General features: G+C 42.9%; 1 protein-coding gene across 3 annotated transcripts in view; it reads right to left on the reverse strand.

Annotated features, from left to right (window-relative positions):
• FAT3 (FAT atypical cadherin 3) overlaps window positions 1-26,962 on the reverse strand; it is a 528,869-nt gene that overhangs the window by 351,489 nt on the left and 150,418 nt on the right. For all 3 annotated transcript variants that reach the window (XM_008149161.3, XM_028156960.2, XM_054725478.1), the window contains exon 2: window positions 3,573-3,887. In XM_008149161.3, the coding sequence (XP_008147383.2) occupies window positions 3,573-3,887 (315 nt within the window). The remainder of the gene's footprint in view (window positions 1-3,572; window positions 3,888-26,962) is intronic.

Here is a 26,962-nt window from a genome sequence, read left to right on the forward strand (position 1 = left end):
CATGGGGGCAGGATCTTTGACCACATGGGGGGAGCTATATTGTGTGTTGCAGTGATGATCAATCTGCATAGTACTCTTTTATTAGATAGGATAGAGGCCTGGTACAGGGGTGGGGGCCAGCTGGTTTGCCCTGAAGGGTGTCCCTGATCAGGGTGGGGTTCCCTTGGGGCGTGGGGCGGCCTGAGTGAGGGGCCCCCTGGCAACGCAAGCGGAGGCCCTGGTATCTGGAATTTATTTTCCTTCTACAATTGAAACTTTGTAGTCTGGAGCGGAGCCAAGCCTGGGGCTCCCTCCGAGGCCCGCAGCCATTTGTGTTGGGGTTATAATTGAAACTTTGTTGCCTTAAGCGGGTGGGCCTGGCCAGGGTGTGTGGAAAGCTTTGCTTCCCCTGTTGCCGGTGGCAACCCTGGCTTGCACTCTCAAGCTCCATTCTGCCGCCATTTGTTTGAATTTGTTTACCTTCTATAATTGAAACTTTGTAGCTTGAGTGGAGGCTTAGGCCTGCAATGGCTGGCAGAAAGCTTGGCTTCCTCTGTTACTTAGGAAACCTTGCTCTCTGTGGCTGTAGCCATCTTGGTTTGGGTTCATTTGCATACTCGCTCTGATTGGATGGTGGGCGTGGCTTTTGGGTGTGTCAGAGGTATGGTCAATTTGCATATTTGTCTATTATTAGATAGGATATGTATGTGTGTGTGTGTGTGTGTGTGTGTGTGTGTGTGTGTGTACACATATCCTATATAATAAAAGGCCAGCGACCATAACAGTGTAACGAGCAGAATGACTGATGGACTAGTTGATATGAGGTGCATTGACCACCTCTAGGTCCCTCCCCACAGCCCGCAGGCTCCAATTGCTGGATTGCCAGTGGGGAATCACGGGGAACTGGAGTGGTGTTGGCGGTGGGGCGGGACTGGGGACTGGCGAGCAGGCGGAACAGCCAACCTCTTGGCCCCTCCCCCCAGCCCCACAGGCTCCGATCATGGTGAAGGGGGAACCACTAGGATCCGGGATAGGTGACAGCAGGGCGGGACTGGTGACTGGCAAGCAGGCAGAAGGCAGACCTCTTGGTCCCTCCCCCTGGCCCACAGGCTCCAATTGCTGGATGGCGAACTGGAAACCATGGGGAACCAGGGTGGGTGGTGGCAGGGTGGGACTGGGGACTGGCAAGTGGGCGGAAGATGTCCTGATTGCAGGCTAGGCCTAGGGACCCTACCTGCACACAATTTCATGCACTGGGCCTCTAGTATATACATATGTGTGTGTGTGTATGTGTGTGTGTGTGTGTGTAATTTTAATTTCATTTTTCCTTGGGTCCCTGAAAAAATTGGAACATATCTTATTCATTAGATCTTGTTTGAAAACCACTGGGCACAACATATGCTTGGTGAGAGATCAAATGAATAAATAATATCCATTGTTTTTTTACCATGTGCCTGAGAATTACAAAGTATGCTATACATTTATCCTAGGCAATTTAAAAAGTTAGTCTAAAATGACATTCCCAGCACAAATAAAAATCTATCGCAAAAACATAGAAATTAGAAATACGATTAAGACTCTTATTAAGTAAGATAGGCCAAATTATGAGAGTGCAATATTTTCTTAACATTCATGTGCACACTTTGTAAAAAGCTATAAAAAAGACAGCTTTAGTTAGACAAGTCTACAGATTCTCCGGACATAATGTACAGCCTACATTCTTCACATCCAACCCCAGTTCTTCCCTGTGACATTCACACTTCCTTTATTTCCAGTTGAAAGTGCCCTTCTGCAGTGTCTTTTATCATAAGGAGGATGCTGGGCTCACTGTTAATGATCAAGGGCTAATGAAATCAAGGTGGAAGGTGCAGAATCCAACTTGGTATCTCAGATTCCACAGGGGCTATGAAATGTAAAGATGTTTGTGTCCTCAACCTCTACTGTGACTTTTTTTCTTGGCCACTATTCTCTCTCTCTGAACTTTCTAAAGTATCAGAATTCGTTTCTCTGTCACCATATTACACAGGGCTCTTTGTTATAGCAATAAAGCGAATCAGGAGGGACTTCCCAGCACAGCTCAGGCGTTCTTCAAGTGCACCAGCAGTCTTCCCTACCTAATGGGGCTCTGAAAAGTCGGGCCAGGCTCCAAATCTCTGAGACTTCTTCAGGTTCAAGCAGGCCTCACTCATTGACAGATGAAGACCACTCTTTTTTGTAATGAAACACAATTCAAATCCTGATTCAACACCGTTAGAATGCTAAACTCTGCTAACAAAATGACTGACTCACTCATAATTAGAGAAAATCAATAGTTTCCAAAATACTTGGCATTCTCTTCAAATTATGTTAATGGGAACTTCACATTTATAAAACGCCTGGGGTCAGCTGTGTGTTTCTACTTTAACAAACACAGGCAGGAGATTTAACTACCAACACGAACAGCAGTTTGCTTGGCAAGCCAAACATGTCCACACCAACAAATACCAACCTACCCTAACTTTTCACTTTTCCAGGGTGAGATAGCAATAGTATCTATTTTTTACATTCTTCTAAGTTTCAATTAATTAAAACTTTATCCATCACAACTCTCACTGAGTGTTTTACTTCCTGAGTTAAGATCTAGAAGAGGCAAATCACAAGAAAGCAACACACTGAGATTCGCTCTACAAAGCATTTTCCAGTCCATGTACTTGTCTCAGAATGCATTCAAACAAATTCCACTCTGGCCCTTTATGATCCTTATTCAAATTTTTTTTTTCCATTACACTCTCTAGAAATGTTTTGAGCAAAAGACCAGAAAATTAAATGTTTGTATACTTTGTGTAGAGATTGAGACACCAGAAGTTCTTCTAAACACTGACACTTCGTTGATGGGTAGTTATAGGAATCACAAGAAACTACAGGCTTAAAGTTAAGACTTTAAGGAGATCTTACAGCAAAAGCTGGACTGAGATAACCAAGGAGGAGGTTCTGAGAAGGAGGGATGTCACAGATAGCTCACTCACAGCCACGTTACTCTCTCCCAAGAAACAGAAACAGAAAGACAGTAGTTGGCCCTCTGAGTATCCTGGAACCATTTTTTTCTCCTTTTCCCCCCCCCCCCCAAATATATATACATATATGTGAGCAAGGGGGAGGGAGAGAGAGATAGAAACATCAATGATGACAGAGAATCACTGATCGGCTGCCTCCTACACGCCCCACACTGGGGATGGAGCCTGCAATCTAGGCATGTGCCCTGATCAGAAATCGAACCATGACCTCCTGGTTCATAGGTCGACCATCAACCACTGAGTCACACCGGCTGGGCCATTTTTTTTTTCTTTTGAATAAAGCAAATACAAGGCTTTCTATAAAAGCCTCTAATTTTTTATTAGATCACTTCACCTTGGTATCAGTTGAAATGTAAATATACCATAGGTAGTAAAATGCATAGCTTTTCAGAAACTCCCCCTTTGAAAGGAGGATGCTGTTCTCCACACAAAATAAATAAATAAGGGGATAAATAAAATAGTATAAGTAAGCAAGTGTCAGGCTGATGTATTTAAAAGCTGGCCTACCAATTTTAACGAGTCATATGAGCATGCCCTTACCTGTTTTGATATTGATGGCAAAAAAATTCTGAGGATTCCCACTTGTAATCCTGTATGTCAGTTTTTCATTGGAACTAGAGTCAGGATCCTCAGCCTGAATCTGAATGACAGATACATCCTTGGGAGAGTTTTCCATGACGACAGGATAATAAATAGGTTCCGAGGTCAGCGGGGCATTGTCATTCACATCCTCAATTTCAATGTAGACCTCAATAGTGGAATAGAGGGGAACCACGCCCCGGTCCGTGGCATACACTGTCAGCCAGTAGGACCCTGTGGTCTCTCGATCCAGGATGTCTGCAGTAGAGATGACTCCTAGGAGGAAACAGAGAGCATGATTGCTACCGTGAAATTGAAGGACATTCAGTAAATCATCCCGAATTCACGAGGGCTGTGCTAAGTAACGTTGGCATATAAAAAGAAACCCATAATACAGGATTACATTAAGATGTTTCCGCCTTACATAAGAAAACTATTTCCTGCAAAATCATATTAATGAGTTCTTCTACCATTTGAGGATTATAAATACATTCACAAAGGCTTTATTTGCATTTTGGGGATAGGCAGACTCTCACTACATGCGCGCTCAACACAGAAGACACAGTTGGAAGCAATGCGAAGAGAGTGGGGCAGAGGTCAAAATACTTCCCATGCTGCCTGAGGAATTAGAACAATATCAGGTTAATGTCTCCATGTGACCTGATATTGCATTGATTTCCTATGCAGCAAAAGCTCTCTCAGGGAAAATTATTTTATGTGCTCATTCACAAAAATGAAAAAAAGACCTTTCAAATACTCTTTTGCCGATTAGGATACAAATGATTTGCATGCAAATATGTCAGCCTTTTTTCATACTGTTTCCCTGAAACTCTAATGTCACAGTTATTCCAAACAATCAGTGAAGACACCATACCAACACACTGTCTGAATGAGCTCCAGGCCCCCGAAGAACACTACGGAAAGCCATAAATAAACTCTGAACCACTGTGAGAGACACTCATGGACGATTATTCAAAATTAGGACCAGATAAATGCCCAATCTTCTCCCTCCCACCTTTTCTCATTTCATGGATGAAACAAGTGCCAACAGGAAGTGAGGCATCTGCCAGAAAAGCCAGATACAGTGCTATTCAGTGTCTTTACAGCCCTCACCCAAATCAACTGGCTCAGAAACAGGACAGGGACAGGACCTCATGCATTTCCACTGAGGTGGGGAAGAAACTCTGGGGGTCAGCTTACAAAAACTCCAAGAAGTTAGGATACTCATGGAAGGCATAGAATTCATATTATATCCCAGTCAAAAACAGTCTTTCAATTCTGATCTGAAAACTCTGTCTTCTGTATTTCTGTAAGACTCTGGACAGACCATATTAGGCACATACAGACCCTGCATAAGCAGATTGACAAGTACAGCAACTGAGAGGGAGGAGGGCATCTGTCCAGAAACAATTAGGATGAAATACTCAGTTGCCTAAATCTCAGAACTGCTAAACTCTTCAAAAGAGATAACCCTACTGGTGCTGACCTTTCAACTCCAAAGTTAGCCATTAAAGAACCCTGCACAATGTTAGCCATCTGACAAAAGATAAGCTTAAATATTCTCAATGGAAATATGTAAAGCACAAGTGTTCCTGTAGATTCATGGATGATTCCCGAAAGTCAGAAATGCTAATATGGCATTAGAAGATTAAATACTAGATACAAGGTTAAGAAGAAAAACAGGGAAAAAAATATAATGATTGCCCTGGCCAGTGTGGCTCGGTTGGTTGGAAGTTCATCCTATACACCACAAAGTTTCCTATTTGATTCCTGGTCAGGGCACATACCCAGGTTTCAGGTTTGATCCCCAGTCTGGGCGCAGCGGGAGGCAACCAATGGATTAAAAAATAATGATTGCAAACGTGAGGCTATGTGTCCATTGACTGAATGAATAACAGGCAGCCTTATCAGCTGGGTTGAGAGGTAGAATGTCAACATGACATTAAGGTCCAGAGAAGGTTCTGAGAGAAGGAGACCTGGTCAGGTGTGAGAAGATCTGTGAGTACAGGGCACATGCCCATCACAAAACCATGGCCAGCTTAGTGGAACACTCGAAGCAGTCCCAACCACGTGCCACCACACAGACCTGGGTTCTGCTACCACCCAGGGGAACTGGAGCTCTTCCAATCAGAGGATATTCAAGTGATGGAGATGAAGTGGTCTCTGGAATGAAGACAAAGAGTAGACAGGGAGAATCTGGGATGTGGGACATGGGTTGCAAAAAATTCTCTAAAAGCGTTGGAAACACCTCTTGAAGACACCTGTCAATCCTATAAAATAAAAGGCTAATATGCAAATTGACTGAACAGCAGAACAACCGGTTGCTATGATGCACACTGACCACCAGGCGGCAGATGCTCAATGCAGGAGCTGCCCCCTGGTGGTCAGTGTTCTCCCACAGGGGGAGCGCCCCTCAGCCAGAAGGCAGGCTCACAGCTAGAGAGTGCAGCAGCGGTGGCGGAAGCCTCTCCTGCCTCTGCAGCAGGGCTAAGGATGTCTGACTGCCGGCTTAGGCCCGTTCCCCCTGGGGAGCAGGCCTAAGCCAGGAGTCGGACATCCCCTGATGGCTCCCGGACTGTGAGAGGGTGCAGGCTGGGCTGAGAGAACCCCCATCCCCCGAGTGCACAAATTTTGTGCACTAGGCCTCTAATAATTTAATTCAAAGCATGGACCCTGTGCTGGGCACTGGAGGGACAGAGATAAGTGAGAGAGAGTCTCTGTCTTCAAGATACTCAGAATCTTTCTGAGTAGACAGATCTTGAACAAGGAGAGCTGCACTGAGTGGATAACTGCACAGCCAACAGCTGGACTCAGTCTCATGTGCTTGAGACTAACAGGCTGGGAAGGCAAAGGATCTGGAACTAGAAGGGGTTGGGAGGCAAGTGGAATAGCGTTTACTGAGCATCTATGATGTTCTATGAGACTTGCAACACAACTTCCCTATAATGTAAATATTATAATTCTTTCATATAGATGAGGACATTCAGTCTCAAACTCAAGAAAGTAACTTACCCAAGGTCCCACAGCTATTTGTAGAAAAACCCAGTCTGTCTGCCTCGAATGCTCTAGTTTCAAATCCAGACTCTATTACTTACTACCTGTTTGACCCTGGACAAGGTATTTAAACTAAATAAGCCTAATTTTATTACCCATATTTCAGTTGTAGTGATCAGATCATGGAATTAAATGTATCCTAAGACTTTGGCCAAATGCTTGCAAGATAGTAGATGCTGAGTATAAGATAAATCAATGTGAATCAAAAGCAATACCAAAAGCCTGGTAAATACTAACCACACCCCAAAGAAAGGGACAATCTTGAAGGGAGAGAAGTTGAGGATATAATATCTTGTGAGATATTTATTTCTTCTCTGGTCATGGGGCATTCTTGCAGTTTTTGTGACTTGCCCATGACATACCCTTTCATAAAAATATCTGGCCTGCTTGGAAAACAGAAAAGTAAGGCCACTAAAAAGAAAAAAAAAAAATGTCTCAATAAGCAACAACATGAAAGAAGTTGGTGTGGTTTGTACCTTGCCTGACCACCCACAACACATGCCCTCATGTGCACTCACATGCACCCAGATTTGCCTTCACAGAATTTCTCTGTGATTCCTGGAAGTTACTTAATTCTCGTTCCTTTCACCTGTCAGACAGGAAGATAGTCTATCATAGACTTTGGACATTAAATGACTTGGAGAAGTCCTTGATGAAAGGCATCCACTAATGCGAATTAAATCATATGGTTGGATTTTACTGTATTTTTAAAGGAAGGATAGAAATGTCATCTAGAAATCAGAATTCACTCTCTTATTAAGATAAAATCATGTCTATGGCTATATTTACTCATTAACTAGAAGTGTGAATGAGTATCGTGGAACACAGTGTTCTGGCATCCATCTCATGATCCAAAAATTTGAGGACAGATTTAAGAGTGACTGAAATGTGTTAACAGTGATTGTAAGATTCATCTCAGGCTCCATATTAGCCATATGACTACTACCAATATCCAGTGATAGCATTTCCTCACTTTCTTTTATGCCCTCACAGCTAATGATGATCTGCATGGTCACAACTGAAAATGTAAATCCACATGATTTACCATCAAGCAAAAACTCACCCTCAAGGTTGCCCAAATCATGTCATGAGCCCTTAGCTTTGTGACAACTGCCATGCATTCTTTATTACTTTTTAAAATTGAGACATAACTGACATATAATAAACTACGCATGTTTAAACAATTTGGCAAGTTCTGATATCCTGAAACCATTAAAACAAGCTAACAAACATAACCACTAGCCCTAAAAGTATCCCCCTCCTCATTTTTAATCTCAATTATAAATGTTCCTAATTCTCCCTATTGCCAGATTACCTTTCAGTCACTAGATTAATTGGTATTTTCTTCAATTTTATAGAAATGAGTCATAAAGATATACTCTTATTGTTTGGCTTCTTTCAGTTAGAGTAACTTTTTTGAGATTCACTCCTGTTGTATACGCAGTGTGGGGCAAAGGTAGCCTATGGAAAATAATACAATCCTACCTAATAAAAGAGTAATATGCAAATTGACCGCACCTTCGCTACGCCCAAGCCACGCCCACCAACCAAGCCACACCCATCAACCACGCCCACCAGGAAACCGTTGCAGGGACTCTGGGGTGCGGCGGAGCCCAAGGCCGGGAAAGCCGGCTGAGGCTTTCCCGGCCTTGGGCTCAGCGGGGTGCCTGCCCCAATCGCAGGAGCGAGCAGACCTGGGGGTCGGCTCGCTCCTGAGATCGGGTAGCAGGGACGCTGGGTGCAGCCAAGCCCAAGGCCACCGCCCAGGACCCTGAAAGAAGGCAGAAGGCGGTGGCCACAGCCAAGGCCTGGGTCCCTGGTGCCGGCAGAAAACTGGTGCAGGCAGCCAGGTGAATGAAGGTCTATTGCACGAATCTTCATGCAAAGGGGCCACTAGTCCTATCTAATAAAAGAGTAATATGCAAATTGACCATCACTCCAACACACAAGATAACCGCCCCCATGTGTCAAAGATGGCTGCCCCCATGTGGACACAAGATGGCTGCCACAAGATGGCCTGCAGGGGAGGGCAGTTGTGGGTGATCAGGCCAGCAGGGGAGGCAGTTAGGGGTGACTGGGCTGGCAGAGGAGGGCAGTTGGGGGCAATCAGGCCTGCAGCAGGGGAGGGCAGTTGGGAGGGACCAGGCCTGCAGGGGAGGGCAGTTGTGGGGGGACTAGGCCTGCAGGGGAAGAGCAGTTAGGGGCGACCAGGCTGGCAGGTGAGGGCAGTTAGGGGTGACTGGGCTGGCAGGTGAGGACAGTTGGGGGTGACTGGGCCTGCAGGGGAGGACAGTTATGGGTGACCAGGCCTGCAGGGGAGGACAGTTGGGGATGACCAGGCCGGCAGGGGAGGGCAGTTAGGGGTGACCAGGCCTGCAGGGGAGGACAGTTAGGGGTGACCAGGCCTGCAGGGGACGGCAGTTAGGGGTGACCAGGCTGGCAGGACAGGGCAGTTAGGGGCAATTGGGATGGCAGGGGAGCAGTTAGGCGTCGATCAGGCTGGCAGGGGAGTGGTTAGGGGCTGATCAGGCAGGCAGGCAGGCAGGCAAGTGGTTGGGAGCCAGCAGTCCTGGATTGTGAGAGGGATGTCCGACTGCCCAACCGGGATCGGGCCTAAACAGGTAGTTGGACATCCCTTGAGGGGTCCCAGATTGGAGAGGGTGCAGGCTAGGCTGAGGGACACACACACACACACACACACACCCGTGCACAAATTTCGTGCATCGGGCCTGTAGTAAATAATGCAAGAATGAAACCTGTGTTTTGAGTATTCACAACTGCAAACCTACTTCTGCCCCATCCTGTATAACAATATATCATCTCCTTTCCCTTTTATTTCTAAGTAGTATTCCATTGTATGGGTATACCAGTTAAAAAAAAAATTTATTGACATGTTGAGGGACCTTTAAGTTGCTTTCAGTTTTTGGATGTCACAAATAAAGCTGCTAAGAACATTCACATACAAGTTTTGTATGGGAGTGCTTTCATTACTCTTGAGTAATAACCTAGGAGTGGAATGACTATAGCATATGACAGGTCTGTGTCTGCACCATTCTCTATTCCACCAGCAGTAAATGTGGAGCATTCCAGGTGCTCTGTATCCTCTTTTGGCATGGTCAGTTGAGTATGCAGTAGCTTCTTAAAGTTTTAATTTGCATCTTCCTGATAATGTTGAGCATACTTAAAAATGCTTACTACCATCTGCATATCTTGTTTGGAAAAATGTTCAAATTATTTGTCAATTTTTAAAATTGGGTTGTTTTCTTATTAATATTTTGGAGATCTTTATAGGTGTGGGTAGAACTCCTTTATCAGATAATTTATTTTCAAATATTTTCTTCCAGTATGTGGCTTGTCTTTTCATTCTCTTAATAATAAATATCTCTGGAAGAGCAGAAACTTTTAATTTTGATGATACCCAAATTATCAATTTTTCTTTTGTAAATCATGCTTTTGGTATATATCTACAAATCTTTGCCTAATTCAAGAACAAAAATTTTTCTCCTACATTTTCTTCTAGAATTTAATAATTTTAGGTTTTATGGTCATGTCTAGGATCAAGTTTGACTAAAGTTTGTATATGGCTCAAGGTATTGGCCTAAGTTATTTTTTTTTTATATGTAGATGTCCATTCTTCCAGCCCAGCCTGGTGAAAAAACTCTTTTTTTTCCACTGAATTACCATTGAATTTTGTCAAAAATTAATTGAACATATACATCTGAGTCTATTTCTAAACTCTCCATTCTGTTTCATTGATCTAATCTTCTATCTTCACACTGATATCACACTATGTTAAGGTAGCTTCACAGTAAGTATTCAAATCAGGAAGTGTAACTCTTGTTTTATGCTCTTCTTTTTCAAAGTTGTTTGAGCTATTCCAGATCGTCTGTGTTTCCATAAAAATTATAGAATCAGCTTTAGAATCCATATAAAATTAAGAAAAATCAACCATGATGTTGACTCTAAATCCTTTTGGTCAGAATTGCCATCTGAGCAACTTTGATTCTACTGATGCTTAAATCTCTCTATTTATTTATATTTTCTCTAAACAATGCTTTGTCGTTCTATTATACAGATCTTGCACAACTTTTGTCAAATTCACTCCTAAACATTTCATGTTTCTCATGATAGGCACCAGCATTATTATTTTAATTTCAGTTGTTAGTTGTAAATATATAAAAAGTCATTTTTTATGCTGATCTTATATCCTGTAACCTTGTTAAACTTACATCTTAGTTGCAACAGAATTTTACAAATCCCATAAGCTTTCTATGCAGACGACCATATTATCTCCAAATAAGGAGTTTTACAACCACTATCATCACTACCATCATCTCCACACCCATTCATTAAGGGCCTGGTACTATGGACATGCGATAAATTCATTCTTCATTATATTTTCTAAATCCCTCACTTATTCAGCAAATATTTATGAGTGTCAAGCACTCATGAGGTAATTACTGTTTTTATCCCTATGTTACTGATAAGAAAACAGAGATTAGGTTAAGTAAACAGTACATAGAAGATGTAGTTCTCAAAACCTGGTATGCCAAACTTAAGACCAGTTCCTAACTAAAACACTATGAATCCATAGAAATATCAAACTTGCATAGTGTTTTGTGCCCAAATAAATTTTTTCTACTCTGATAGAGAAGTGTCATTAATTAGGCAAATATTATTGAGTTAATATTTTTCTATATTAGTTCTCCAGATTGACTGTGGAAATCATCATAAGGTACTTTTTGGTATATCATCCTAGAATATTAAAAAGTAAATAAATAAAACAGTACTGATCCTCTGCAAAGAGAGTCTGTTTTGATTTAGAAACATATGCAGAATATAATGTTTTGGAAATATTCTTGGTCCATTACCCAACCCAATGCTGGAGTGTTGATCTCCAGAAAGGAGTTTCCTTCCATAAGCCTGTTACACAAAGTAGGCTCTGTGGGGAGAGTCTCGGTCTGTTTGCTTTAATACATTATAGTCTCACTGCCCACGGTGGTGCCTGGCGTATAGCTGGCACTCAGTAAACCTGTATTCATGAATAAAGGAAGTCTCGATACTGAATCAGCAGTAACTTAACTTACATCAGTGATGAAATAAGTTAACCTCACTCAAATCAGACCTGGAAGAGACTTCAAAGATCACTCACTATAACTGACCCTCTAAGGAAAGCATCCCTCCCACAACATCCTTGGCCAGGCACCCAAGCTGGTTCTTAGTCCGGTGACAGGATCCTCTCTGTTTACTAGGGTGTTTCAGCTAAAGCAGTGGTTCTCAACCTTTCTAACGCCGCGACCCTTTAATACAGTTCCTCATGTTGTGCTGACCCCCAACCATAAAATTATTTTCGTTGCTATTTCATAACTGTAATTTTGCCACTGTTAGGCTCTACAGCAGCGGGTTGAGAACCGCTAGCAGGGTCGCCTAAGACCATCGGAAAACACAGATATTTACATTACAATTCATAACAGCAGCAAAATTACAGTTATGAAGTAGCAACGAAAATAATTTTATGGTTGGGGGTCACCACAACATGAGGAACTGTATTAAAGGGTCGCGGTATTAGAAAGGTTGAGAACCACTGAGCTAAAGTGAAGGTGTTCACACTGAGGCAAAATGTTGGTCTCTCCAATTTCGAATGCTAGTTCTACCTGCACCCCTCCCCCCTCACATCACAAATAAAACAGAACAAGTCTGCATCCACTGTTTCCCATGACAGCTCTTTAAATAGCAGATGTCTTTCTCTTTCCAGGGCTTTTCTTTTCCACTCTAAGAATCCCGCCCTCATGTGTTATGCAGGATTCTAGTTCTTTCTCCTCCTCATCTCTGCCTCTGAATCAGCAGGGTCTGACCTCTGTCCATCCACACATGTGTATTAAGCGGCAGTGGACATGGGTAATATATCTTATTAAACAATAAACCATTCACAGTGAGTTTGTAGCATGTTCCAGGTAGTGCTGCTCAGTGAAAAAATTCATGTGGGATATCCAGATGTGGACTCCTACCCTTCACATTTTCGTCTATCACGGGAATGCTCAAAGAGGATTCAATTGAGATGCTCGAATTTTATGTGGATAGGAAAATGTCATTTAAAAATTCTTTGGAAATATGTTTGAGTTTTTATACTCTTTATATTTTTGAGATCTGTTTGTGGTCATAAAATTTTTCTTTTCCTGTTTCGTCTTTATTTGCTGTATAAGAAAGACAAGAGCAGACCAGAATCCATTCGGCATCTTAATATTTAATTGTATAAGCAAAGCAGATACACAAACAATATGTATGTATGCATGTATGTATGTATGATGTATTTATAAGAACTGTGAACAGCTTCAACTGGAATTAGTTGATCCCAGCATGAAGCACATGTAAGCTATAATTGTTCTTCTTTATTCAAAACAAGTATTAGAAAAGGATGTGTACACTGTTCTCATCAAACAGGCTCTACGTATTTGAGCTGAAAGGGAAAAATGTATGGAGTTGTTCACAATCAGATGACTATTATATGCTGGGGTTCTCACTTTATCTATTTTCCAATCATATCCCATATGCCATATCCCAGGTCTCAATGACATCTTGCCCCAAAAGAATGGCACCCAAACACCCACAACAGTGCTAACACAGCATATCGACAAATAGTTCAGGAAATCCTCTGGGGTCATGTGCTTACAACATAATGAAAATCACCCAGTAGAAATAAGTATTAAGGATTCTGAGGCAGCCCTAACTGGTTTGGCTCAGTGGATAGAGCATCGGCCTTTGGACTCAATGGTCCCAGGTTCGATTCCGGTCATGGGCATGTACCTTGGTTGCAGGCGCATGCCCAATAGGGAGTGTGCCGGAGGCAACTGATTGATGTTTCTAACTCTCTATCCCTCTTTCTTCCTCTCTGTAAAAAATCAATAAAATATATTAAAAAAAAAAAAAAAAAAGGATTCTGAGGCAATTAAAAAAAAAAAAAAAAGATTTAACAACAATATAAAAAATACCCCGATGGCATTTTCTTTGTAGATGCTTTTAATCAAGTATATTCACTTGTGCTAATTCTTATTTTTAGTCAGTCAAAACATTAATTCCTAATTCTCAGTGCATTTAAAATATTTGTTAACTTTTTTATTTTGAAAACATTATAAATTCGCAGGAAGGTGCAAAGAAATGTACTGAGAGTTCCCATGTACCCTTCACCCAGCATTCCCAGATGTTAACATCTAAGTGCACTTTTAAATTACTGAGAGCACCTTGAATTTCTTCAGGAGCTCTGTAACCACTTTTAGCCAACCCCTGCTTGCCTTCAGCAGGATCACACAGATACCATTTTTCTTTCTTTGCCTATTAATCCCTGGACTTGCATTAGGCTCTTAATGCCTTAACAGTGATCACTGTTGTGAACAGATGGTCATAATTAAGAAAGAATGGGGATTTTCTCATCCTCATAAACCCATGCAGTTCTATTGTTACATCTGTAACTGCTGCCAATTTGAAATGACATAACTGAAATGAGCTGAAATGGGATGAGCCAAGATGAGTAGAGAAATTGTGGGTGAAGAGGATCTTAGATATTTAAAATCATTCAAATAAATGTTAGTATATACATATTATAATGTGCATATACTTTTATATATCACATACCTGATACACAGTGTATTTAAATATATATTTTAATGTACTTTTTTAAATTGGCAATTTTAAACAAATCGCCCAGCTCATCAAGTGACAAATTCAAGCCTGGAATCTGGAGCAGTGAATAGGAGTCACAGGCACTTTTCATTACAGGAGTTGCCTGCAGATCTATCCACATGTGTCCATTATCATGAAAAAGAAGGCAATTCCATGCCTTTGAGCTTCTCACAGTGGGTTGGTATCAGCTCTTTGGTAATAGGAAACTCAACAGTTTTATTCCCTTCCTCCATTTCTAAAAAAGGTATCATTCTGAATCCACTTTTATATCTTCTCAGAAGATTCTCAGATGGTGGCTTGGTTTGAGACCAGATGAATTAGTGGACTGAACCTTCCTTAAATATCCATCACTTCTTTGCTTTTATAAAAGAACTAGAGGCCCGGTGCATGAAATTCATGCATGTGGGGGGGGGCAGGTACATCCCCTCAGCCCAGCCTGCACCCTCTCCAATCCAGGACCCCTTGGGGGATATCCGACTCCTGGTTTAGGACCGATCCCTGGCAGTTGGACATCCCTCTCACAATTGTGGACGGCTGGCTCCTAATTCTCACCTGCCTGCCTGCCTGGTCTCCCCTAACTGCCCGCCCCTGCCAGCCTGATTGCCCCTCACTGCCTCTGCGTGCTGGCCTGATCACCCCTAATTGCTACCCCTGCCGGCCAGGTCACCCCTAACTGCCCCCTGCTGCTGGCCAGGTCGCCCCCAAATGCCCCCCCCCCCCCGCCAGTCTGGTCGCCCCCAACTGCCTCCCCTGCTGGCCTAGTCACCCACGCAGCCTACTTGTTCAGTCGTTTGGTCGTCCCTCACTAACTCCCTTGCCGGCTTGGTCGTAGGCAGCCATCTTGTGAGGGTGTGAGGGTTAATTTGCATATTACCTCTTTATTATACAGGATACTGCACATGCTGCATCTTTGGCCCTGCCTCCCAAACTGCCTCTGTGTTCAAGTTTCAAGGTTTCAGATTCAGAGAAGATCCCTCACCCAGTCATGCAGGTTTGGGGCTTATCCCTTCTGTCTTTATCTCAGCCCTTTATTATTGTTCCTGTTGCACTGGACTAAGAGCTTCCAATAGGAAGGAACCTTTCTTATTTTTCTCTATCCTAGGATGGTGGCTAGGAATCTGGAACACTGTAAATGTTGAATAAATAAGTGAAGAATAACATTATGACATTTGGTAAATTCAAGCAAGTTGGGGTATCTGACCAATAGCTGCACTGGGGGGTAACTAGCTTTATTTGAGTCAACTAGATATTTTGCTATCCTGGGATCACTGGGCAAAAGGAAATGATGGGCTGAGCTTGTCATCTAGTTTAGTCTGCTCTAATGCATATGCAGAATTGACAGTTCACTGGCTCTGAAATTTAACTACTTGTGAATTATCCTTTTCGATAAGACAGTTTTCTTAAAAATCACGTCCACCTTTGGGTTATCCCTTTGCTACCTAGAAAGCAGATGGTGTCATGGTAACATCCTCTGAGCTTAACGCCAAGTTGTAGCCTCATAGAGACATTGGTTGATTTTCTCCTGCACTTAAAGGAGAAAAGGTACACTCCCCAGGTAGTCAGAATCAATGCCTTCAGGCCCCCAGATAAAGCACCAGCAGGGCTCTTTCTCTCTGCGGGCTCTCATTCACTGGTTCACATCCACCCTGTGACACTTTAGTTCTCCTCTGATCCCTCCTCTTCATGCCTACTCCTATTGATTAAATATCTTTCATCTTGGCAGAAGGAGAAGAAAAACCCACAACGCAGTGGTGGGGAACAATTATGTGCTGGAATGCAAGCCACCTTCATTCTGTTATTTCACAAAGCTCAAAGCTGGAGAGCTGCGCAGAAGATGAAGACAAAGGGCTGCTGGCTGAATTGAAGCTTTTATTGGGAGTTAATGAAAATGGACAGCTCTCCTTGTGTGTGTAGGATCTAGGAAATCTAAACTGTGCTGCCTGCTCTACACTAAGCCTCCCTGGTGGTGAAGATGTGTAGGCTCAGTAAACATACCTTTGGGGTTAGATAAAAAAAACAAAAACAAAACAACAACCCACAAACTTTTAGGTACTGGTTGTTAATGAACTCAACATGTATACCTGTTCTCTCTCTACAGTGATTCTAGCGTTCAGGCTGTTGGTGAGTAGCTGGCGCCGAGCACCAACAGCCTGAAAAGAGGAAGCAGACAGGGAGTACCCAGCAGTGAGCAACACACCCAGCTTGCATTCAGTTTTGATCCTTTTCTTTCCTGTAACCCAGACTCAAATCTTTTCTGTGGTCTGTGCTAATTTGCATATCTACCATACCCAGTACAATGGTATGAATCCACACAGACAAATGGAAAGGGAGGCTGAAATCTCAATGGGAAAAAAAAAATGCTTTCAGACAATCTAGGAAATAAAGTCCAGAAGTGGTTTTGTTTAAGTGTCTGAAAGCACGGAGGTTTTTCCATGAAGGGCACTAATTAGCTAGATTCTATCTCTTTAGAAGAAGAAATGAGCACAAACTGGAGCACACAGGAGTTTGGTTGGGTATCTAGACAGAGAGTCTGATAGCAACGGTAGACAAAGGAATAGGGAAGCTTTTTTGTATTCCTGTGTTTCAGGCACAGATGATAGATGAGATAGATAGATGAGATGGGAGAGGAAAGGGGGAAACTGAGCGGGGAGAGGAGGGCAGGAATTTTCTGCAGCAATCAAACTGGTTACTAGGTTAGTCTTTGTATTTAAAAAAAATGAAGACTTCATTATAGAAAAAATACGCAACATAAATAAGTAAAAAAAAAAAAATTCACTCACAAAACCTCATTATCTCATGACCCAGAGATAATAACTGTTACTCTCTTTGGTGTATTGCTTTATTCTATATTATTTTCACCCCAAAACAGCATATTTCTCAGTAATTGTAGAACCTCACTATCGCATACTGAATATTTCTCCACATCAGTAACTATAGTTCTATATAATTCACTTTTTTAACAACTGTGGAGTAACACTCACTTTCCCACTAGCCCACCAACACAATCAAATGTAAGCTTCTGATGTGAAAGAATTTTTTCTGCTGCATCACTGTTGTGTACCCTAGAAGAACGGCTAGTACACACTAGGTGCTCAGTAAGCATGTGATATACTCATATGATATTTATCATTTATTTAATGAAGCCCCTCTTGCTAGGTCATTCGTTAGGTCGTATTTTTATTTTTCCCTATTATAACTCATGATCAGATGAGTAACCTTGTATCTATATCACTTTCCAATTATTCTTCAGAATAAATTCCTAGAAGTAGAATTAATAGGTCAAAGGGTATGTACATCTTTAAAAGCATTTGAATTGTCTGCCTTATAGAAAAGTTGCACCAATGATCACCCATCAGCAGTTTCTGATCACATTTTGGAATAAATCATTGTAAGATTTGTATTATTGTTGGGGGGAAAAATAAAAAAATACAATTTACCATCTATAATAGTTGACCTCAAAAATAAAAATCTTTAAACCGGGTCCAGGTGAGGCCATGTGTCCCTGGGTCTGGGAGCGGCCACGCGCCCCCGGGTCCGGGTGAGGCCATGGGTCCCTGGATCCGGGTGAGGCTGGGTCCCGGGTCCGGGTGAGGCCTCGCGCACCTAGGTCCGGGTGAGGCCACGCGCCCCTGGGTCTGGGAGAGGCCACGCTCCCCTGGGTCCAGGTGAGGCCATGTGTCCCTGGATCCGGGTGAGGCCTCGCGCACCTAGGCCCGGGTGAGGCCACGTGCCCCTGGGTCTGGGAGAGGCCACGCGCCCCCGGGTCCGGGTGAGGCCATGTGTCCCTGGATCCAGGTGAGGCCTCGCGCACCTAGGTCCGGGTGAGGCCATGCGCCCCTGGGTCTGGGAGAGGCCACGCGCCCCCGGGTCCGGGTGAGGCCATGCGCCCCTGGGTCTGGGAGAGGCCACGCGCCCCTGGGTCCGGGAGAGGCCACGCGCCCCTGGACCCAGGTGTGGCTGGGTCCCTGGGCCCGGGTGAGGCCACGCGCCCCTGGGTCCAGGTGAGGCCTTGCGCCCCTGGACCCGGGTGAGGCTGGGTCCCTGGGCCCGGGTGAGGCCACGCGCCCCTGGGTCCGGGTGAGACCACGCACCACTGGACCCGGATGAGGCTGGGTCCCTGGGCCCGGGTGAGGCCTTGTGCCCCTGGGTCCGGGTGAGGCCTTGCGCCCCTGGGTACGGGTGAAGCCGGATCCTGGGTCCGGGTGAGGCCGTGTGCCCCTGGATCCATCCGGGTGAGGCTGGGTCCCGGGCTCGGGTGAGGCCACACGCCCCTTGGGTCTGGGTGAGGCCACGTGCCCCTTAGTCCGGGTGAAGCCGTGCCCCTGGGTCCGGCCGAGACCAAACCAGAGGGAGTCGGACCTCCGTTACCACCATTTGTCCACCATCCAGAGCAGAGGGGTCAGTGCTGACATGTACACATAAGGAACTGGTGGACATTGAAATTGGGTCTCAAAAGAACTGTTGGTCCAGAAAGAAACTCACTACAGACTGATTCATTTGCCTGTCAGCATAACTATTATTGCTCGTCTCACATTCAGTTCTTATAAGTATATATCTAGTGACATATGATCTCGCTCATCTAGGGGAAATGATGAACAACATAGACTGAGGAACAAGAACAGAACCAGAAACAAGGAGGCATCGATCGGACTATCGGGCCTCAGAGGGAGGATAGGGGAGGGTGGGGGGAGGGGGGAGAGATCAACCAAAGGACTTGTGTGCATGCATATGAGCCTATCCAACGGTTAAGTTCAACAGGGGGTTGGGGATTCCGTGGGGAGGGGTGTGGGATGGGAATGGGGGGATGGGGACAAATATGTGACACCTTAATCAATAAAGAAATTTAAAAAAAAAAAAAAAAAAAAAAAGAAATACAGGAGGGCAGAAATATCAAAAAAAAAAAAAAAATCTTTAAACCACTCCTCACTGTATTTCCACCATTTGACTAAGCAACAAACAACTGGGACGAAACTTTGTTGACAGAGACATGGTGCTGAAAATGTTGTTGAGAAGAAAAACTTCACACGAGGCACAACTTTCATTAAATTAAAATTTGTTCGTAAAACTCTTCAACCTTGAAAAGTGCTGTGGGAATTTTAAATAAAATGTCATAACATAGCCTTTAGCTCTTCAAGTAAGAACATGTTCATGTGGACAGGCGGTCAGCATTAGTCATACTTTAATCCAATATTTAGACTTACTAGCAACCAACTCTAACTCAGCACAAGAAGCATCTGGGGCCTCTGAGCAGACGAGCTATACACAAGTCTTCATGTGGGCTGGGACTTTGAGGTTTGCTTAGAAAAGCCTTTTTAGGCTGTAGGTGTAAGCCTTGAAGAAAGATTCTCTAAAGCGAAATGACTGGGGCAAAGGCTTTGCAGTGTGTACACAAGTGTCCATTCACAAAAGCACATGCATTTACTCTGCAAGCAATGCTGGATGGATGGTATGATGCCCGATCCTGACTCTGAGACAGACCCACTGGAACTTCTCCCCTTTTATGCTGACGTTTTGTGGTTTTGGAAAATTGAGGGAACCCTATTTTCTCTCCTTGATTTCTCCCCATATCAGAACAGGAAAACTGTAAGTAAAGCCCCATCCAACCAGGTACAAATCTCCTACCCACAGGTCCACACAGAACAACAGCCTTCAGTGATGTCCTAATAAAATAACGAAAACATGCAGCTCACTTATTCTTCTCTTAAGCGAATGGGCTCTGCCTTCACAGATGATTGGACGCTTACTGAATAAGCAAAACAGCTGAACTCAGTCCCTTGGCAAAAAAACACATTCTAGGTGATGGGAACCAAACAGAGACCAAACAAAGGAAGATGGATGGGGTCTACGTTTAGTGTTGCTGCTTTTTCCTATTTGTGACCTAAAAACTTTGAGCTATCTTTATTTTGACAAGTTTAGAATAGCTTACCATGGGAAAAGCTCCCTACAGAACTTCTGTTTTCTTTCATCCTTTCAGGTTAAATCCTCCTAAACTTCTTTTCCCTTTGACCAGCGTGCTGGAAATCTCAGACCAAGCCATGCTTAGGTAATTAAGTTAGGTTGATTAGGTTATAGGGACTCTACATGAGCATTGGAGCACTTGAATGAAATCTTGGGAGACCACCTCACCTTTCTTCACAATGGAAACAATAAACTCTTTGCTCTCCTATTTATAACCAAATAAGCAACTACAATAGTGCAAAGAAAGCCCGGCCCAGAAGGAGGAAAGTGTATGGTTTTCTCTAATTGAGTTTCTCCTGTTCTCATCTTCTACAGAGGCCTGCGATTGTTTTCCAATTTTCATTCGCATTTCATCCCATTAAATGCTTCTAACCTCTGACTCAGGCTCATCACCCTGTGTTCATCTTCTATTCGTAATTGAGATGAAATGTGCCCACTTGCTCTGGGCAGTACCAGAAACATCGACAAGACACAGATAAGTACTAACTCACTCTGTTAGATCAGGCTCCGACAAGACAAGAGACAAGAAAACAAAACAAGGATCTTCATCTAGTTACAGTCATGAAAATCAGCGTGGATATGCACAAGCCTTGCATTTTTTGCTACATACATAGCTGTTGACTTGTACAGAGAAGGAAAAAGAAGGGGGGAATGCTGTTAGAAGACCCATGTGTGGTTACCATGATGCTTTTATGCTGAAGATAGGATGGCTCTTTCAAAATTTCTATTTAAATGTGCTTAGGGCTTCTAAATGGTATAAACAGCAATGCAGGTAAATATTAGTTTTAGAACAAATTATTGAGATTTGTGAACAAATTACTATGCACTTTCCTTAAGACAGAGATGAAAAATCATGTTGATTTTTCTCCCCTTTGTAAGAATATTAATTTAGAACCTGTCCATAATGTAAAGCAAGCAATATGCATAGATAAGAAATAATTATTTTAGAAACAAAATATAAAGGTACTGTGAAAATTCAAGATGATATAAAAAATGTTCCAATCTTATATTAACAGACTATTAAAAAATGTGCTTGCTTGGTGCAAGTGAGCAATTCTGATGCTCGGTACAGACAGTGTATGTACATTACTGATACATATCCAATCTCCAAAGGAAAACTGGTTCATGAAATAAAAATGTATGAGAGTGGTATGTTGGAGCTATCACCTGACATAGGCAGCTCTAGGTTAAACTTAGGAGTCTCTTGGTCAGACAAGAGGGACAACCTTAGGATTCAAGGGGAAAAAAATGGACTATATGTTCAAAAAGGAGGGCCTCTTGGATGGATACCTTGGCCATGACCACATCCTCACCCACTCCTTTCACTCATCTACACTTCAGAGTCCAATAGAGGTAAAATCTTAGGTACTTGTGGAAGTTTGCAACAGATAGGAAAACACGGGAACTGTGGTGTGAAAAGAGAATAAAACTGGAATTGCAGATCATTCTGGACTGTAGGTTGCACGGGTTAAGTTTTTGGTTTGGGGGTCAGTTCTGACCAGCTGCTTGCTCAAAATGAGCTAGCGTGGCTCCGTGGTTGAGCATGGACCAATGAACCAGGAGGTCACAGTTCGATTCCTTGTCAGGGCATATGCCCAGGTTATGGGCTCCATCCCCAGGGTGGGGCATGCAGGAGGCAGCCAATCAATGATTTTCTCTCATCATTGATGTTTCCATCTCTCCCTTCCTCTCTGAAATCAATATAAATAAAAATCTAAAAAACTATTTGGCATGTTCTATAGCCAACGATGCATTGTCCTGCCTTTCTCAGGAGTGGGTTCCATCACATATGACTTTAATTGTAAGGTTAATGTCCATCTCCCCCAATAGACTATAATATCCCCCCAGAGCGGAGAGGATCCTGTGTGTCTTACTCAACCCAGACCCCAGCACCTACAGAGCACCTGACAGTTATTGCACATAGTATCCGAACAATAAATATTTGTTGAATAATGAATGGTATTCCTACTTCCAATGTGGCTTTGATGATTGTACAGAAGAGCCCAGCAGAGGATTATTATGACTTTTTACATCCATTCACAGTGTCAACCATCCGGCAATGAGTTGAAAAGCAAAATGAAATACACAAATACACCTAGTCAGCCCCAGGAGAGTGGAAGCAGGAAGAGCTGCTAAAAGCAAAGTTTAATTAAAATAGCAGGAGGCCCAGTTGAGAAAATCTAAGCTTCTCACCAGCGGGCAAAGTCTTCACATAACCCGAGCAAAGCTGTCGCAGATGTAGCTCTGCAACCTTGTTCCAGCAGACACCCCGGGCAGGGGGGTGTGGGGGGCGGTGATGGACGCCAGCAGCACCCTGGCTGGCACTGCGGCCTTGGCTCCTCCACAGTGCATCTGCTGCACACCGCGGAGCCGGGACCAGAGATGTACGCAGACACCCAACGTCATGAATCAAGTGTAATGTTGTTCAGTCTCCAGGGAAAAGTCTCAGCAAGTCCAAGATTAATTGCCAAGGGAGTGCCAGAGGGAACCATTCTCCTCTGAGAGTCTGTACATGATCACATGGGCGAACCAGCATCCAGAGCGGGTCCAAAGGAGGAAGCGAGTACACCGAGACAATTTCCAGTAGGCACACATGGCCAGCGAAATGATCTTTCCACTCCTTTCTCCAGCCTCTTCGACTTCCACCCCGTTCAATCCACCCGCATACTCCAGACACCCCAGAATTGCTTCATGTTGTTCCCTCATCCTGGAATAACCACCCTCCCCTGAACACTTCCTCCGTTGGGATATCACTAACCCCCAAAGCAGTCCTGGCCACTTATTTCACGCTATATTTACATCTACCACTAGGAGAGTACTTAGCACACTATCTTGAAATTTTCTTCATATCTGATACCTTGATGAGTGTCTTAAAGGGGGCCAATGTCTTATTCATCTTCTGTGCTCTCTGTCCCTGGCACATATAAGCTCTCAACAAATGTGTGTTGGGTGAAAGGGAAACGTTCCTGAACTAAAGGCGTTTGCAGAAATGCCCTGCCAGGGGACAGGACAACAGGTAAATCTTGTCAGGAAGACTGTAAAGTTCGCCAGGATAACTGTTCTCGTAGAAAGAAAAATTATAGCAAGGAAGGGGAGGCAAAAGTGCAATATACTAATTCATAACCAGTTAAAGCAATCCTTCCAAGATATCTCCAACATAGGACTTTTAAAATTAGCTATAAAGTTGCTTCATTTTTAGTGGCTAGAGCTTATCAGCCATTTGCATGATTTCCTGCAGAGAACCAATATTAAACTCCTAATAACCAGGGGACCTTTGGAATATCTTACTTCAGTTTCTGCTATTAAACCTGAGCCCCAAGCAGAGAACAGAGAGGTTTCAAATGGCCCTTAAACAAATAGGCATAGTCACTGGGAAGCATCCAAGAGAAGATGAGGTGGAAAAAAACCCACCAAAATAGATTGGACCTGCTCCCTCCACGCCCCGGTCTAATCATTGACCTCCCAAGCAGCCCGGCTCCTTCACAGACTCTGTGCTGTCTCCTGGTTCCCACATTGTATTTTTTATGGCACAACTTGGCTTTCGTGTATGATCTGGGACCTGACAGATATGGCTGTTCAAAAATGAAAAACTACAACTAGTTAGCTTCCATTACATAATAATTCACAATCTCTGATGGAAATGTTCAAGTCACTTAGGACTCTGATTTGGAACAATGTATCTGTTTTAATTCAGATGACAGCAGTAATTCATTTGGACAACATGATTCATATAATGTGCTTCTCCTTCACCATAACCTTTGCTGTAAGGAAATGACACTGTTTCATGGGACCATCTCAAAAGAGGAAGAAGCAAATCCTTTTACATACATGAGGACTATAATTCTTCCAATGTATACAATTGTCAGTCCTATAGGAAGAGATAGAACAAGTCTGCATTATTTTTAAAATTGTAATTAGTTATGATTACTTAGTAAGATCACTTAATATGTTTGGCCTGTGTATTTTTTAAAATGAAATGCAATATGATGAAAAAAATCAGAATATGATGTATGGAGTAAGGATAAATAGTGCTTTGTAAAATATGTGTGTGAGAATAAAACAGGAGGAGAAGGGAGGGAGGGAAGAGAGGGAGGGAGGGAAGAAGGAAGGAGAGGATGGGAGGGAGGGGAGAAAATGAGAGAAAGAGAGAGATCGAGAGCAAGAGGGAGAGAGCCTTTGCAGCTACAATGGATAAATGTATTTCTTTCCTCCACCCTGTACAACAAAATGTTATTTACTGCAAAATGTTCCATCAATTATTTTTTGTTTGTTTGTTTGCAATTACAGCTGACATATGATCTTATATTAGTTTCAGATGTACTACAAAGTGATTAAACATTTATGTACCTTAGGTAGTAATCATCCCATTAAGAATAGTACCTATCTGACACCATACAGTTATTGAAACATAATTTTAAAATATATATTTATTAGGAGAGGGATATAAACACCAATGATGAGAGAGAATCATTGTCCAGCTGCCTCCTGCACGCTCCCCACTGGGATTGAGCACAAAACCCTGGCATGAACCCTGACTGGGAATTGAATTATGACCTCCTGGTTCATAGGTCGACGCTCAACCACTGAACCACGCCGGTTGGGCTATTGAAATATTACTGACCATATTCCGTATGATGTAATTTACATCCCCATGATTATTTCTATAACTGGAAATTTGTACTTTTTCATCCCTTCACCTTTCTCACCCATTTCCCCAACCCTCCTCCCATCTGACAACCATCGATTTGTTCTCTGTGTCTATGAGTTTGGTTCTTTTTTGTTTGTCCATATGTTTTGTTTATTAGATTCAACGTATAAGTAAAATCATATGGTGTTTGTCTTTCTATGTCTGACTTATTTCACTTAGCAGAGTACCCTGTAGGTCCATCCATGCTGTTGCAAATGGTAAAATTTCATTTTTTTATGGCTGAGTAATATTCTATTGTATATATGTGCCACTGTGTCTTTATCCGTTACTTTACCAATGGACACTTAGGTTGCTTTCATATCTTTCCCATCAAAAATAATACTTAAATGTATTTCTTATTGAGGGTCCATGGCCAAAAAAGGTGAAAAACAGCTAATTCACTGTAAACGACTTTGATTCTGGAGTAATGATAAAAAACAAACAAACAAAAAAACAAACCCAAAACCAAAACATCAAGGTATTTTTCAAATGAACTGCTGGGCCATCTGTCCACCCTGCAGTTCTACAACCTCATTTCTGAACCTCAATTTTAAGTTTTATTTTTATCCCTGTAGTGCTTCCTTGCCTTGCTTTGGCCCAGCTTTCCAGCCTAGAGAGGTCATTTCAATGCTTAATTCTGTCTCTCATAAATTTAACTATTATTCTTGGGAGTAGATCACATGCAGATGTAAAAATCATGGGGTTACATTAAACTATAATAAGTTGATAGACTATTAGAGACAGATGGAAATTCACATACACACACAAAAGCCTACATTTTGGCTTCTCTCGTTAAATTCTAAACTCCTCGAGCACATGAGCACTGTCTGGCTCTTTTAGTACATTGTGGGCACAGAGGTCACCGTATTCATTTTGACTGAATGATTATTAATTTGCACATGTCAAAATTCACTGCTAGAATTGATGATAAGCCGAGAGGCAGGAGAGAAAATAAAACGCCACACATCTGAAGTGCAGGTTCAAAGGCAACGACTGGCACATGTTGCTTCCCTGAACCCAATCAATCATAGAGTTGACAGAAAATGGAAATTCATACTAGAAAAGAGCCAAGCAGAAAGACAAAGTGGAGGGAAAGGGACAAAAAGAAAACACACGTGTGCACATGCACACACACACACAGACACACACACACACATCTCTGACGGCTGAAATACCGTAAGGTAGTTACTAGACGGCGTTCACACATGAATAGCACCGCCAAATGGCATTAGGTCCTTGACTTTGTATTACTAGTAATAGGCAGTCTATTAGGGCATTGCTATTTTTGAGCTTCCATGAGGCAACATGATTTCCCAGTGGTATATGATCATTAATTGGTAAAAGGCACTCTAGGAATACCAGTCCAAGACAATAGCTCAGCCACAATTAAGACAGGGTTGCATTTGCTGACCTAGACTACAAAGCAAAGTGGTGCCTGGGAAATTCTCGGCAATATTTTACAACCTGAACTAATTAAAGTTCACATTCCCCATACAGCTAGACAGCAAACACGAGGAATACCCCAGCTGAAGACTTTCTTGTTTGATGGTGACTGTAATGACTTCCATCCCAAAGGTTCAAGACAACAGAAAGCATTTCCATTTGAAGGGTGTGCAATGAAACTCTGACTTCCCTTAATTCCAGAGCAATTCCTCCTTGTGCAGCCCCAACCAAAGGCCGCGGTCCAATTTTTCTGCAGTGAACACAGGGAATACAGGGGGATGCAGAGGGGGGCTGATCTCATTGTAGCCTGCTACATTTCTTCAACAGATTTAATGTTGACAAAGATTAAGAATAGCATATCATCATTGCCAGACTGTGTGCGGGATGAATTTCATTTATTAACGTAGGCGAGCCTTCGCTCATCTAAAGGAGGCAGCCCACTAAAAATGTTTTTACTGTATGATTAAAGCATCTTTACTCAGGCAGCCCTAGGCAGCCCAAGTTATTGCTCTATCGCCTGGAGGTAAATTAA

Source organism: Eptesicus fuscus, chromosome 13 (genome assembly GCF_027574615.1).
Source record: "Eptesicus fuscus isolate TK198812 chromosome 13, DD_ASM_mEF_20220401, whole genome shotgun sequence".
Classification (NCBI taxonomy): domain Eukaryota; kingdom Metazoa; phylum Chordata; class Mammalia; order Chiroptera; family Vespertilionidae; genus Eptesicus; species Eptesicus fuscus.